Consider the following 16,658-nt stretch of genomic DNA (forward strand, 5'->3'; position numbering starts at 1 on the left):
AAATTTGTCAAAACAACTATGGATACTAGTACAAAATAAAATCTGTTATTTGTTGTCTTTGTTGTCTGCTGCTCTCTTTCAACCAGTAAATCAAAGGAGAAACCTCATGGCAAGTCCATAACTAACAATGCAGTGCACAATGTGTTGGAAGGAAGATGTGTATGTATGAATGATACCTGCATAGAGTGAACCATTCATTTGAATGGTGGCGTTATGCTACAGTGTAAAAGATGGGGAATATTGAAGGTGACTGTGTGTTGAAGGAAGACATCTGAGAACTAACTACTGTTTCCTATTTACTCTGTGTTTTAGTTTCATGTGAACTGTCAATCAAGTGGTACTCTATTTATAGCCTCTTTCAGTTTTTGAAAACAGCTGCTCCAGGAAGGATCTGTGCATCATACTGTACCTTCCCATGCAGATAGTTCCCTCCTGGAATTTATGTTCTTGCAAAACACTGTCTGATTTTTCAAGATTGCTAAATAATTACTCTGAAACCTAGCCAGTTCTGGTCAGGGTTCCAGAGGAAAGTCTCGTGGAGGTGGGGCGATATAGATGTACCTGGGATGTGTCTTCCAGATGTTATCATTTGGTAAGAATTCCCACTGTCAGGATAGAGGGAAAATGTGGGTCTTATCAGTGTATCTGTTAGCTACATTTTCTTCAGAATTTGTAGCCTAATTAGTCTCAATTTCAGACAGTGCTTGTATCTGAAGTCTCCAGAGAAAGCCAAGCCTCAGGGAGACCGTCAGTAAAGCTCTTTCTTTTGATTGTGTTTGGGCATCCTCTTAGTCTAATGCTAGTGGGATGAATCCTGCTGCTGGATCATGGATGGAAACTGAGTTTCAGACTACTTTCAGTTGTTAAAAACATCACAGTGCCTTTTACACAGAAAAACATTAATAGTAAACTGTAGTGTCCAATTTAAATTCTGCTTTGAAACTGGCAAATGTAATTATTCAGTCATGATACTTTCTCAAGAATCCCTGAATCTTTGTTGCAATTTTGTATCATTGTAGCAATATTTCAGTGACTAATGAATATATCAGTTCTGATAGCAGGTAAAGTGTTCAGTGCCATCACAATAAAGGCCTGTATGTGGATGAAGTATAGCATATAATAATTTGACTAGAGAGATGGCAGCATAGTTTTCTTGCAAGAAAGAAGTGAGTCCATAATTCCTCTAAAGTATTTAATGTGACAGATGTATTTGCTTTTCTGTGAAGGGTCATGCTGCTGAGGATGGCTCTGTTTAGCCAGGAGGAAGACTGAAGACTTTTTTGTTGTTGTTAACTGGCATAGCAGGTTATCCAGAGGAAATCTATTAGTCTAAAATAGTTTGCAGAGAGGAACTGCTTCTGTTTCTTGGATCAGAGTGATTGTCAGAAGTTGTGGTGCTTGATACAATGGAAGCAAAATAAGTCAATTTTCCCTAATCACTGACATCCTTGTTCACATACTATATTAGAACATCTTATTTCCTTGAATCTTTCCAGATTTCTTGGAGATAGTGTTGTGTCATGCTGTCTCTTGAGCTTCCCCTCCCTCGTCCTTAAAGACTGCTTCATATCTTAGGGCAATTTTTTGTGAGGGTGTGACCTTTTTAATGCTATATTTTTCTCATTCTGTTTTTTAAGATTTGGGAAAGGTTTGAAATTGATAAATGAACTGTAAGAAAACCAGTAGTTAGGTTCATTGTGGTGAAATTTTGTAAAGTTTCAATAGCTGTTGCTAAAAAGAGAACTGTAAATATATTACTACGTAGCTAGGAAATGGGAGAATTTACTAAACTGATCAGGTGTCAGTAGCGCCCCCTCTACCAAGATGAACCATAGCAAAACCAAACTAATTACAGTTTTGAAGTAGGTTAATTGCCCTGTTCATAGGTAGGGTTGAAAAACAGGATAGGCAAGGATAGGTGTTACATGTGTGGAAAAGTGATATTGGCGGTGTTACATTCATTACCTTATTAGTTTATAAAACTAGTAGTGGATCATTGAATGTAGGTAGAGTTGGATATTGCTGTTGAACATTTAGTTCTTCCTAAAATACGTTGCCCAGGGTGCGAGAGTGAAATTAATTCTGTAAAATGCTGAGAACTTTCATTCTCTCTGCTGGCTTTTACTTGTTTGTTTGTCCAAGGAAAAGCAACAGAGATGGAAATTTGAATGTTAGGGAGAACAACTAGAAAGATGTGTGTTATTTTCCCCAATTTTTGCTCCAGCTATATTTCAACACGTGGTATCTTACTCGTTGAAAATAATGCAGAGTAAGAAGGGTCAGACAGCTTTAAAATTATCAGCTTTGTAGTTGGTGCTCTTGCAGACTTGGAGATAGTCACAGAGTATTTAATCAGCCTTTCTTCTTCAATTCTTTCCATAATACTTCTGATGTTTAGTTATTTTCAGGTGCACTGTTACATTTCATGTCCTAAACCTCTGGCATTAATTTTTCTTTGCCAGTGTGGATTAAAAACACTCATCTGTCACAGCTAAAACCTGGAATTGGTAGACGTGTTTTATGTTGTTTTTTCCTTCTACAACTCTAGCAAATTAATTGCTGCTTGAAAAAGGACCATTATAAATTTACCTGGTTGTCTGATTACGAGGACACAAATGATTGACTGCTGTTTTAATGCAAACAGTGTAGCTTCCTGATGTGCAGCCTCTTCCACTGCACTTTGTGTGTGCCCAGAAAACCAGCTCTGTAGTGATATATTCTGGCACACACCAAATATTTTGTGAAACTGAAGATTTAAGCAAGATAGAGTTGAACTCCCCAAATTTTTTTCATTATTGATGTTTTCCAAATAATAGAAATAGTCAGAGTCAGAATTGAAGTTTACAGTGTAATGAATGAATTAGAGGAAAATACATCTTTGAAACAAAACCAAACATATTTATTGTGCTCAATCTAATACATGTCAGGCAGGAAATTTGCTATAGTCATTGGATTTTCAGTGGTTCTATAGAAAAGCTTAAGAGTATAAGAGCATTGCAGAACAAGAATGTTACTTTTTAATTGTAAAAAACACAAGATAATACGATGATCAGGTATTGCCTTAAACTAGGTATGTTGTGGGGTTTTTTTTCCCCCTGTTAATAAAAGCAAGACTTAGCAACTATAGTCCTTAAAAAATTACAGATGGGCAATCAAAAGAGCAATGTGTCATTGAGACCTGTTGATAACAAATTGAATTTGGAGGAGTTTAATGAAGAGACTATGTCGAAAATGAATTCCCTGATACTGTCTCATTTAAATTAGTACCAGAGAATAGAAAGACACAATGCGTGTGTATAAAACAGCTTTTTTAAAAAACGTTAGGGGTGATCCTATACATAAAGATTAATGATTTTTTTTTTCTAGTTCCAAGTAAGTCAACTGAGATAATAAAGACACCCATTTCAGATGTTTTAATAGAATAATTTGTAGAAAGTATCACGCTATCAGTAAAGGAAAGTAAAAACATGGTATAGCAGAATCATCTGGACAAGGCAACAAATAAAGAAAAGCTGGCTGGTTATAATTTGGTACGTACCAGAAAACCAGAAAGAGATATGAGCTGGGAGGCAGGATTAAGGTTGGATGAGTATTTCAGGTGTCTGAGTGTCGAATACTTAAATTGTAATTTCAGTCTAATCAGCCTTCTGTTATCTTTGGGATTATTTCACTCGTAGACTAACTGAGCTATGGAAGTGGAGGTGCAGGAGCCAGTTGGATCTGCAAGTGGTTCAGCCATGTAGCGCTACACGATGTAAATTTGGTTGCCTGTTTTGGTACTATCTCAAGAATCTTTGCTTGTAGTTAACAATATCATTGACCTTTTCTCACTTACATCTTGCATGTGTGTTTTATGGTTTAATTGTTATGGTTTGTGTTACTGCTTCTGTCTCCTCAGTGTTGTCCCATCTTGCTCCTACTCAGTGATGAAGTGTTGACAATCATGTTAGTATATTTTCTTTAAAAAAAAAAAAAAAGATATGCAGGATCTGGCATTACTCGGTGCCTTCTGTCACTCTGTCCTAAAATAAGAGAATAATTTCCAATGTTAGTTTTTAGGATGTTGGGGATTGATAGAAGTACAACTTCTGGTTTTTATGTACTGACATCAATTTGTGAAAAACTGTGGACCCTTACAGGTCACATCATTATATTCTTTGGTGGGACTACTTTGATGACACTCGTTTTTGGGGTTTTGTTTTTTTTCTATTTTTGTAGTACTATCTAGATCAGATATTGTTATCAATAAACTTACTTAGTGAGTTTTGATGATTTAGTTTTCTAAATCACCAACTTTGGTGCTGCTGTTGTATCTTGACATCCAGCATAAAAACACTAATGGAAGAGGGATTTCTGGCGTTGTATACAAATGCATCCAGCCTAAGTGGAACTTGGAGGAAATGATAAAAAATTGGTACAACCATTTCAGATTGTTGAGTTTCTGTCCTTCAGAAATTCAAGAAGCCTTTTAAGTTGTCTGCAGTTTTGTCAGCTTTGCTTGACGTGGGCTGAATTATGCAAACATACTTGTCCTTTTGTTTTTTAAGTGATTAGCCTTATATGTAATATCTGTGCACTGAACATTAATCATGTATGTTAAGGGTTGCCAAGAAGTACGAGTGTATGTAAGCATATTGTAGTCACAAGGCTTTGCATGTATAATTATATTATTTGAATTATATTCAGTCTTAGGATGCAAATGTATTTGCTTTACATCCTCTGGAGTCTCAGTCTTCTCATGCAAACAGCTGGAGTCTGTAAAGATTTGTGTGCACTTTAAATATCTTTTCATTTTTGATTGCAATATTTCATTGAATTTACATTGTATGCTTTTAAAGACAATCTTTTTACAAAGAATGTATTTGCTTTGTAAATAACTGCCTCTGTCTTGATACTGAGTGTTTCAGACAGCTTCATAGTTAAGTTGCACCTTGATCTTGTAGTAACGAGCTTTGGATACATGAAGGCTGTCTCTTGCTGCAAAAACAAGTTGTGTACTGGATTTGTATTTCAGGATGAGGCTGTGATGTGGGAGATCACTTTAGATCTCTCTCTTGTATTTATTTTTTTAATATTTTTTTCCCTGTAGCTGCCTTCCTGTTGGATTGCTTCCATTAACTGCATTAGGGTAGACCATTAAGCATATCTGTGTTTAGTCACTTTTAAGCTGTTACTCTGCAATGCTATGGGTTCTTGTGACTTTGCTTGTGATTCCTGATCTTCTATCCTTGAATGTCCCCAAAATAGTCTAGTGGGATATAACTGATCAGGTATCAAGAACTTGTTGACACTTGAGACTAGTCTTGTCCCAGCAGTAAGGAAAAAGATTGGTTCGGATATAAAGTATGCCAGCCTTCAAACAAAGCTGGACTTTTCACCGATTAAGTGTGAGTCTCAGCGTTTTCATGTCTTTGGGGCTTAGTAATTTGCTGATTCAGATATGTCCCAAATGCTTTCGTGTGTGTTGAATCATTAAATATTGAACGTGAATATCGTGAGATGGAATCTGAGTCACATCAATGAATTTTAATATCCCCTTATTTTCCTCATTTTGTTCTTAAAGGTTTTGCGGGCTTTCCTCAGGAAAATTGAACGCATTTGTAGTGCTGCTGCTCTCTACTTAGCAGATATCATGAGGAAAATGAGGATCCACCTTTCCCTATCATGTGAACTGAATGCGTTCTGAACCATTAGCGATGATGTTCAACCTTTATTGAACTACTGAAACATCATCAATATAGAAAACTATTACACAAAACCAAACCCACCTCTTTACTTAGGTTACATGGCTTTGTTGTTATGATGATGATTATTATTGTAGTGTGTTCCTGTTATTTACCTTTCCTAGGAAATGAGGAAAGATGTGGTTACTTTTTGATTTCTTTTTATTTTAGAAACACCATTATATCCTGAAAACTCTTTGGTAAAAAAGGAGTCTTCTTGAGATAAACAACAGGATTTTTTGGTGATCTGGGATGAATACATACATTTTAATGCAACAAGCAACGTAACTTTTAAAACTAAGCTTTTTTCATTTGTTTTTAAATCCCCAATGATAATTGAACTTATGTCACAGTGTTACTTAATAGTCATCTACTACTAAGACTCAGGTTTCTATTTTACCTCAACTTTTGATGTCATCTATCTTTAAATCCTGATCGTGGGCAATTTCCAAGTGTTTCCACGTGTAATCTCACAGGGTTATGTACCTGTATCTGTTATGCCGTGTCTGTCTATGTCTGTTTCACATCTTCCCTCAAACCCAGCAGTGTATAATTCCCATACTGCACAGGATTAAATGCTATGTTTAATTAGGTAAGTGTGCAGAATAGTAAATGCTTTAATTCAGTTCCACCCTGTCTGAATTCTCAGTGTCACTGAGTCATCTGTGTGGGAAAGGCAGGCTCTGCTTTCTTGCTAGAAGACATGTCTCTCTAGATGTGCTGGTAAGCTTCTATATAATCAGTTCCTAATCTGTTTAAAAAGCTGTATTGAGTTAGCTTAAACAGCTTTAAATAGTAGGCTTCTATTTACCCCAGAACCTTTGTCCAAAATGGGCTAGGGGATGTTCTTGTGACTAGTCCTGCTGGCTGATTTGAAGAAGCGGTAGACTCTGGACACTTCAAGGTAATGGAAGGACTGTCAGCAGTATAGGGCGCACATATCTTCAGCCTAAGAGGATGTGCCTGCTAGGAATGTCCTTCTCTTAAGAGCAGATTCCAGTAACTTTTTCTTTCCTTCTGGTAGTGATTTTTCCATGCTCCAGTATTCATTTTGTCTGAGTACTTGGAGATGATACCATATCATGGTTCTACTACTAGCAATTTTAACTTTTGCGCTGGAGTAGGATCATACCTCTGTTTCAGCTTCTTAGACATCGTCTGTTCTTGCTGAAAAGCAGAGCTCCTAATTAACCTTGGGTGTTTCACAGATAAGTAGTCCTTGAGAAAATAAAGCAGAGTACCTAATGTGATGTATTTCCCAAAGTGTCGTAAGGATTGTTTGTGTTACTATGCTAATATCATTTTTACAAGGAAATATTCAGCATTACTGAAATTACTGTTCCACATACTATTTCAGTTGAAGACTTTACATCAGCTGGAGAAAAGCATTTCCAAAGATGTGTTCAAACCTACAGTAGTGCTATTTACTCCAACTTGCATAGTATTTCTTTTTACCTTCAGTTAATGTAAGCCTTCTTTGATTCCTTTCAGAACAAAACAGGGCTCAAATGTATTTTTCTTGATCTGATGGTTCTTCAGATTTATGTTGGTATCTGTTTTAGAATTTCAAATTGTATACTTGGGAGACATAGTTTAGTGCTGGTGGAGAAAACAGAAAATGCTTTTGCATTTAGTTAATCATACATCCAGTTAATCACACTTGAACTATTTCAGATAGTTTTGTGTTGAGAAGAGTAAGGTGGTACATGTTATCAAGCTCAAGGGTAGTTTACCATGAATTGGTAGAATTCAAAATCCTTAGGGCAGTGAGGAGGGTGCGCAGCAAGCTCACTACCCTGGACTTCAGGAGAGCAGACTTTGGCCTCTTGAGGGACCTGCTTGGCAGGTAACATGGGATGAAGCACTGGATGGGAGAGGGGCCCAAGGAAGCTGGTTAGTATTCAAGGATCACCTCCTCCAAGCTCAGGAGCGGTGTAGCCCAAGAAAGAAGTCAGGCAAAAAAGCCAGGAGGCCTGCATGGATGAACAAGGAGCTCCTGGACAAGCTCAAAAGCAAAAAGGAGGCCCACAGAGGGTGGAAGCAAGGACAGGTAGACTGGAAGGAAAAAAGAAAAACTGTCTGAGTGGCCAGGAACCAGATTAGGCAAGCTAAAGCACAGATAGAATTAAATCTGGCCAGAGACATCAAGGACAACAAGAAAAATTTCTATAAGTGTGTCAGAGATAAAGGCAAGACTAGGGAAGATGTGGGCCCTCTCCGTAAGGAAACAGGAGACCTGGTCACCCGGGATATGGAGAGGTCTGAAGTACTGAATGACTTTTTTGTCTCTGTCTTTCCTGGCGAGGGCTCTGATCACACCGCCGAAGCGGCAGTGGTGAAAACAGGGGCTACAAGAATGAGGAACTACCCACTGTAGGAGCAGATCAGGCTGAAGACCATCTGAGGAACCTGAAGGTACATAAGTCCATGGGACCTGTTGAAATCCGTCCATGGGACCTGAGGGAGCTGGCAGATGAAGTTGCTAAGCTGCTTTCCATTTTATTTGAAAAGTCATGGCAGTCTGGTGAAGTTCCCACTGATTGGAAAAGGGGAAACATAACCCCCGTTTTCAAAAAGGGAAAAGAGGAAGACCTGGGAACTACAGACCGGTCAGTCTCACCTCTGTGCCTGGCAAGATCATGGACCAGATCATTCTGGAATCTCTGGTAAGGCACGTGGAAAATAAGAAAGTGATTGGTGACAGCCAACAGGGCTTCACCAAGGGCAAGTCATGCCTGACAGATCTGGTGGCTTTCTATGATGGTGCTACTGCATTGGTAGATAAGGGGAGAGCAACAGATGTAATTTACCTGGACTTATGCAAAGCATTTGACACTGTCCCAGATGACATGCCGCTCCTTAAATTGGAAAGGCATGGATTTGATACATGGACCACTTGGTGGATGAGGAACTGACTGGATGGGTGTACTCAAAGGGTTGCGGTGAATGGCTTGATGTCCAAGTGGAAACCAGTGACGAATGGTGTCCCTCAGGGATCAGTACTGTTTAACATCTTTGTCACTGACATGGACAGTGGAATTGAGTGCACCCTCAGCAAGTTTGCCAAAGACACCAAGCTGTGTGGCGCGGTCAACATGCTGGACGGAAGGGATGCCATCCAGAGGGACCCAGAGAGGCTTGAGAGGTGGGCTCACGCGAACCTCATGAAGTTCAACCAGGCCAAGTGCAAGGTCCTGCACCTGGGTCGGGGCAATCCCAAGCGCAAATACAGGCTGGGCAGATAATGGCTTGAGAGCAGCCCTGAGAAGGACTTGGGGGTGTTGGTTGTTGAGAAGCTCAACATGAGCTTGCAATGTGCATGTGCAGCCCAGAAGGTCAACTGCATCCTGGGCTGTATCAAAAGCAGCATGTCCAGCAGGTCAAGGGAGGTAATCCTGCCCCTCTTCTCCACTCTGGTGAGACCCCACCTGGAGGACTGTGTCCAGCTCTGGGGCCCCCAACATAAGGACATGGACCTGTTGGAACAGGTGCAGAGGAGGGTCACGAGGATGAGCCGAGGGCTGGAGCACCTCTCCTGTGAGGACAGGCTGAGAGAGTTGGGGTTGTTCAGCCTGGAGAAGAGAAGGCTCCGGGGAGACCGTATAACAGCCTTTCGGTACCTAAAGGGGGCCTACAGGAGAGACAGGGAGGGACTCTTTATCAGGGAGTGTAATGATAGGACGGGAAGTAATGGTTTTAAACTGAAAGAGGGGAGATTTGCATTGGATATTAGGAAGAAATTCTTTACTGTGAGGGTGGCGAGACACTGGAACAGGTTGTCCAGAGAAGCTGTGGATGCCCCATCCCTGGAAGTGTTCAAGGCCAGGTTGGATGGGGCTTTGAGCAACCTGGTTTGGTGGGAGGTGTCCCTGCCCATGGCAGGGGGGTTGGAACTAGGTGATCTTTAAGGTCCCTTCCAACTCAAACCATTCTATGATCTTTTTACCTTTCATTGTCTTTTACATAGATGCAGCTTCTTTTTGTTTTGTCACGTGAATTTTTGTCCTCTGCTCACTAGAAATTAGAAATACTCATGATATAATATAAAAATTTCAAGTGCCTTTTATCTCAGTGAGTAGTTTGTATTGGATCATTGGGCTACTTTAAAGGATTGAATGAATATCAAAATTGCTGAAAACTCTGGTCTTTTTTTCTCCTGTCACAAAACCACGCTCATTTTTATCTTCTACTCAGCTGCAATCTGTGGCAAGAATACAGAAGACTTTCCTATGGGCAGCATAAGCGGGCACAGATAGCTGTCAGTATATGGCGTACTTGTGAATGAAATCCACTTAGTACAATTCAGTATAGCACTCTCGCTCAAAAGCTAGTACTTAGAATATACAGATAAAATGCCTTCTCTGAGGCAGGTAGTTGTACTTTATGCCACACTTTTGCCACTGAGAACACCTTAAAAATTTTATATTAATACAATTTAATTTTATGCATTCAGTATCTTTCAAGCATAAAACATGGTAAATATCAAACAGAAAGTAAACATACTGGTTTAAAGCTCAAATGCTTGTAGTCTTACCAGCGATGGAGCACAATGGAAGCTTATATTCAGGAGTAGATACTTTTAGAGTCTGAAATATGTTTGAAAGTTAATTGGAGACATTGCTACTAATGCAAACAAATCTGTGCTGTTACATATGGTAAATTACTGTTGCAGATTCGTTAGAAGCAAACTTAAACAGAAGTCTTCCAAAATGCTTACGAATTAACCTAAAATACATAACATCACTGAACTATTTTTAGGTTTTTGGGATGTTTGGGGTTGGTTTTGGGTTTTTTTTGTTTTGTTTTGTTTTTTCCACTTCAGCAGATCTATTGTTGTGGGGTTTTGAGATCAGATTTTGTATGAATATGCTCACCAGGAGATATTATAGGCTTGCTGGATTGTAATTCAGGGCACAGTGCCCTATCGTACGTAGTTTCTGTCTTGCTGTTAATATGTGAAAGTTTTGTGTTTATTAATACGTAAAGCTTATTCTGAAGTGGGTCTTAGGATTTGAGTGCAAGCTTGATTAATACCAAGTTGTTGGATGCTGGGCATTTAGTAGCAAAGCTCTTAACGTATTAAAATGGCAACTAAATCTCTTCATAGAAATTAAAATATTCCGTGTTTTTTGTGTAGCATTCAGACCTTCAGGCTTGATGATATATCATTAAGAGCAGTGAAGAATTTGGGTTATCTGTTTTGAACTTAAACCATAATGAAGTAGTTGTTCATTGTAACTTGAAAGGTAATCTTTTAAACATTGACAGAACCAAGAGTTACCATTTTTTTGGTATTTATACAGTTGTACAAAACAAAAAGGAAATATAATGCCGGGCCTTGATCAAAGGCCTGGAGGTCACACCAATGGATTTGGTTTCTGGCAGTACTGCTGATTCACTCTCTCCTTTGATAAATTGCTTCAGTTTACTGTGTCACAGGTGCAGTGTCTATAAAATGAAGCTACTGTTAGTCTGTGTAACTAACAAATGTTTTTCAAGATTTTAATTCATCTTCAAGAATTTTAACGTACTGTGATGAAAGCTAATTCAGTATATAGTCCTGATTACCATGTGGTATATGGAGAATTCTGTTTGCTGCATAGAATATTCAAAGTCATTTGCTAAGGAAAAACAATGTGTTGAGGTGTGGATGGAAAGTTATACCGGATCACTACGCAGAAGTTCACGTAGTCAATCCAGCAAAATTACCCATATACAAATGAACTGGACCTGCCGTCTTTTCACGGAGTGACTTCAGAAATATGTAAACTCTGCCCTGGAAAGTCAGGAGTAGTTTTTAAATGTGCTTATAGTGCAAGATAACATGTGCTCTGCATTGGGAACAGATGCTGGCTCCATTTCAGTTTTAAACTAGGGCATTCCAAATGTCACAGCAAGCTAGCGCTGAGGGACTTGGCCTTGGAAAGAGCCAGCTTGAATGAGTGTTCATTTGACAAACAGGATCTATTACTGGTTTTCTGAATAAAGGTTGTCTTTTAATGTCTCATACCACGGTGGTGCGGCTTTGGATCAAAGTTTAGTTATATTTCTGTAGAGCACAAATGTGCTTTAAAGCTAGACCTTCATGAAATGATCTGTGCTTTTGCAATGGGAAATTCTGGAGTACTGTTTTAAATATATGAAGGTTTTACATGCTTGAAGCATTAAACTTTCCTGCTGTCATCAGTTCTGAAGTAGCATTGACTAAGTCGCTTACAAAAGAGAGGTATGTGTACCTCTGCCAACATAGCTGTGTAGAAAGCATCTGACCAGCAATTCCTAAACTGAGGATTGTGACCTAAATGGTATCATAACTGCTGTGAGCGCAGAATATGAGGGACATTGTGGTATTTTGGTATTGCTCCCTGAAGTGAGATTAGAGCTGTGTATACGTGCCCAAACCCCAAAGCTAGGCAATTCTCCAAAGGGGAGTGGCAAGGCATCGTTTGGCTTGACGTTGTATGCACTGGAACATTTTGAAGAAGCAAGTTACAAGGAAGTAGCTGCAGTTTCTCTTTTGCCCACTTTTCTGTATTTAAATTCATATTATGAATAACTCAAAGTGGTGCTTCTTTCATACCTAGAATATGGCCTTGGAAGTGGGCCTCTAGTCTCTAGCTTAATATAAACTAAAAAAAAAAAAAAAATTGATCACTGTAGTGAGTGTGGCACTGTACTTTGAGGCTTCAGTTACTGTGTAGTGTCTAGTGAAGATGGGTGGGTGGAGCATTAGCTTGATAGCTTTCCAAGTTTCAGCTCTGTAAACACTTCACAGGGAGGTCATCATTGCCATTTGAAATTTAACAGGGCTGGTTTGGTTTGGTTTATTCTTGTTGATAGTTTCACCTTTAGCAATTTTAAAGGAAATCGCATGTATGTTCCACTGTCAATGAGATGATCTTGGTGATGACAGCTTGATCACTTGATCCCTGTCTCAAACAGGCCTTATTTGAATATAAGAAATGATATATTGAAGCATCCTTACAGAATTAAATTACTCCATTTCTGGTGGCACATAATCAAGGGGAAAAAGAAACAGCTTCTGGCTCTTACAGCCTGTACACAGTATCGGGGGGGGGGAAACCCCAAAATTTGATAGAGGTCTTGATGCTGATTTTATAAGAAAAAATTACTCTATGGGATTTTGTCGGAAGCCTGGGTCTCCTCCACCATCTTACCTGAAGGGAAAATCAGGGGGGCCGCCTTTATTGGAAGGTGGAGGGAACAGGTAGCCATTAGATAAATGAGAATGAAAGATTGTGAAGATTCTTGTCGCCTGGGAGAGCAGAGTCCTTGGTGAGGAGAATTTGACAGTTAGAAAGTCTAGCAATAAGAATTGTGAGGCACCTGAAGAATCAAAAAAGGAATGTACCCTACTAATAAACCAGATAAACAGTATTGTTTTTTTAATGTTTTAATGTGATAAAAATGGGAAAGTGACAAAAATATTCAAGTGACTTAATTATTGGAAAACTCTAGTACTCAACTTACTGCTGAGCTTTTTTTATCAAATCAATGAACTCGTGGAAGTCATTGCTGAAGTACAAGGAACACGGATTCACTGACTAAACTCAGCCTTTAACAATAGCAAATGCAGAGACAGTATTTTCTTCTTCAGGTAGTTCTGGTTTTTGTTTTAGGAAAAAAAACATTCAGGATCCAGTGGTTCTAGTTTTGAATGATAAGATAAACTAGAAACAATCCATTCAGTTGTCTTATTGTGCTTAGTACTTTATCACATAGGAAGGTCTTTGGAGGCAAAACATTTTAACTGTTTTCTCCCTTGCCTCGTTTTTACTTTGAGGAATAAGGAAGCTTTTTAAAGTATTTTAGTTTTGCTTGTATTTAACTCTTCCCTCAAATAAATATTTAGGTAAATAGTGATCACATGATAAATAACTAATCACTTATACAGCAAATCACATATGCTAGCAAGTGCAATTTTAACAATGGGTGGTTTTTTATGTTTTAAATAGGGGAGTTATATGAGCCACCAGATGGCTGTATCTAAAGTTAAACGTTGACTGAAACTTGTACAGCTACTGTGTTGTTATTAAGACCAAAAAATCCTAATCTAACAACAAGAAGTCAGTTCATATCTAATTTTGTCAACAGACTTCTTTAAGGAAATGAAAATTGCAATTGAAAATGTGATTAGAACACATTTACTGTTTCTTGCTTGCTGATTTAAGTGATTTGGATTAAAACCAGACCATACGGGAAGGAGGAAAATCTGTGCTCCACTTGTTTTTAAAAATGAGTTACAGTAATCTCCTTCAGTGTTTCTGCACGGAGGATTCTCAGCAAGCGCCTGTGTGTTGGTCTGCAGATGTCACCTCGCTTCCAGATGTGTTATATGCATACAGTGCTATGCCCAAGAATCACCCCCTGCTATCAAGCTGTTCTGCAAGTGAAAATGAGATGGGACTGGCGAACACTGGATTTTTGTGTTGGCTTGCAGAGTATACCTTTCTTAGTGAAGTTATCCTATTGGGGGTCACGTATAATTGTGCTGTATTTTGCATTACAGTAGCACCCTAGAAGCAAATTGTTAGGTTTCTATTATGCAAAGTGATACATAAGCATACAGCAGGTGGTATTTCCCACCTCAGCATTTGCATTTACTTACAAGCAAGTGTTGTAGAAATTAAATTAATCTGAAAAAAAAAAAGTGGAGAGAGGAGAAATTACTTTTCCAAATGTGGGCTATAGTGCTAGAGGCAACGCTGAGCTCTGAAATGGTTCTGCCTTAAGCTGAACCAAAACAAGTTCACAAATGTGGGATTTTCAGATGTGGACAGGGTTCTTTTGCAGTTCTTCTTTCATTGACTCTGTAGTTTCCTCAAAGGAAAGCAGGAAGTTTAATTTTGAGTGAGTTTGATAGGTTTCATATTTGAAAACAGTGCAGCCTAGTGTAAGCCTACAGTCTGGTGCTCTTACCTGGAGTTTTGTTCTGAGTTGTACAAACACAGGACAAAAGAGATAATGGTCCTTGTAGGACTTAAGTAAAAAGATCAGGTTTATCATTCAGAAAAGTGCTTTCTGGGGATTATTAGGTTAATTATAACCTGTTTACATAAAACAGAGGCACTCTAAATTAAAAGAGAGTTGGATCTATTTGTTTAAACATCTAGTTCAGGAAGAGACAACATTTGTTTTCCATATACTTTATTTTTCCCTCTTCATGTGTATAGTACAGTAGTGTTTTTAAGTACAGTGGTAAGTCAGCTTGTGTACAGGACATAAGGATATAAAGTTCCCAGGCCCTTGCCTAACTCAATATGCATTTATAGATGTCTTCGTTCTCCTTCATCTCTTCCTTTCACATCACCTTACTGAAAGTTCCCTTTGTGTTTTATCCCTTAAGTATATATCAAATGGAATGGTACTGGACTTCAATGTTACTTTTCAAAATGCAACATTAATAACAAAATTGAAGCTGGGTTTTCTCTAGTTTAAGAGGAGATGTAGAGTTGTAGGTAATGCTTGGAAGTTCAACTCTTGCTGAAATTACAAGACCATGTTTTGCTTTCTGCTTGAGACCTAAACATATTCTTCTTTATATTCATATACAAAAGATTGTACTTTTTGAACCATGTTGTACTTGCTGTCTTTCAGCTAAGTTAACCAAATAACCACAGGGTTATTTTCTGCTTTGTGGCTATTAGTTCTAGAGGAAGCATCAGCCTATGAACCTGTGAAATGTTCACTTTGCCATTTCTGAAGCATCAGCCTATGAACCTGTGAAATGTTCACTTTGCCATTTCTGCATTATTAAAGGTGGTGGAAGAGCTAGCAAATGTGGTGCTTGTCTTAGCATTTGTAAAATGAGAACCATGTGAATCGTTTCAAGATTTACATTTATATCCTGGTTCTTTTATTGTTTAGGTTTTTACCTGTTAGTGCCCATTAGCAGGGTCTTAATTACTTCTTCAGTGTTATTGTTTTAGAAGAGTATGTAATTATTTTTTTTCTGCACAGGGAGAAGAGAATTTATCCAAAGATTAAAACTTGAAGCAACCTTGAATGTGCATGATGGATGTGTAAGTCACTTGTTGCTTTTTTTGTATGTTAAAAGATGTTAAATTGTGATTTTGTTGCCACAGTAACAGTTTCTTAACTTAAAAATGCAAATAGAATCATAGAATCATAGAATTGTTGAGGTTGGAAGGGACCTTTAAGATCATCGAGTCCAACCTTTAGCCTACCCTGACAAGAGCCACTTCTAAACCATGTCCCTAAGTGCCCCATCTACCCTGTTTTTAAACACCTCCAGGGATGGTGAATCCACCACCTCCCTGGGCAGCCTATTCCAATGTCTAATAACCCTTTCAGTGAAAAAATGTTTCCTAATATCCAATCTAAACCTCCCCTGACACAACTTGAACCCGTTTCCTCTCGTCCTATCACTTGTCACCAGGGAGAAGAGGTCAGCCCCCATCTCTCTACAACCTCCTTTCAGGTAGTTGTAGAGGGTGATAAGGTCTCCCCTCAGCCTCCTCTTCTCCAGGCTAAACAACCCCAGCTCCCTCAGTCGTTCTTCATAAGGTTTGTCCTCCAGATCCCTCACCAGCTTTGTAGCCCTTCTCTGGACACGCTCCAACACCTCAATGTCCCTCTTGTAGCGAGGGGCCCAAAACTGAACACAGTACTCGAGGTGGGGCCTCACCAGTGCCGAGTACAGGGGGATGATCACTTCCCTAGTCCGGCTCACCACACTATTCCCGATACAGGCTAGGATGCTGTTGGCCTTCTTGGCCACCTGGGCACACTGCTGGCTCATATTCAGCCGGCTGTCAACCAACACCCCCAGGTCCTTTTCTGCCGGGCTGCTTTCGAGCCACTCTGCCCCAATCCTGTAGCGCTGCATGGGGTTGTTGTGACCCAAGTGCAGGACCCGGCACTTGGCCTTGTTGAACCTCATACCATTGGCCT

General features: G+C 39.1%; 1 protein-coding gene across 6 annotated transcripts in view; it reads left to right on the plus strand.

The window, feature by feature from the left end:
* The window catches only part of DCAF6 (DDB1 and CUL4 associated factor 6), a 104,185-nt gene that overhangs the window by 2,853 nt on the left and 84,674 nt on the right, over positions 1-16,658 (plus strand). For 5 of the 6 annotated variants that reach the window (XM_063348596.1, XM_063348614.1, XM_063348606.1 and 2 more), the window contains exon 2: positions 15,705-15,766. In XM_063348596.1, coding sequence (XP_063204666.1) covers positions 15,705-15,766 — 62 coding nt within the window. Of the gene's footprint in view, positions 1-8,324; positions 8,390-15,704; positions 15,767-16,658 lie in introns of those variants that run through there. The other variant, XM_063348634.1, reaches the window with a different exon arrangement.

The sequence above is a fragment of the Chroicocephalus ridibundus genome, chromosome 1 (assembly GCF_963924245.1).
Source record: "Chroicocephalus ridibundus chromosome 1, bChrRid1.1, whole genome shotgun sequence".
NCBI classification, from domain to species: Eukaryota; Metazoa; Chordata; class Aves; order Charadriiformes; family Laridae; genus Chroicocephalus; species Chroicocephalus ridibundus.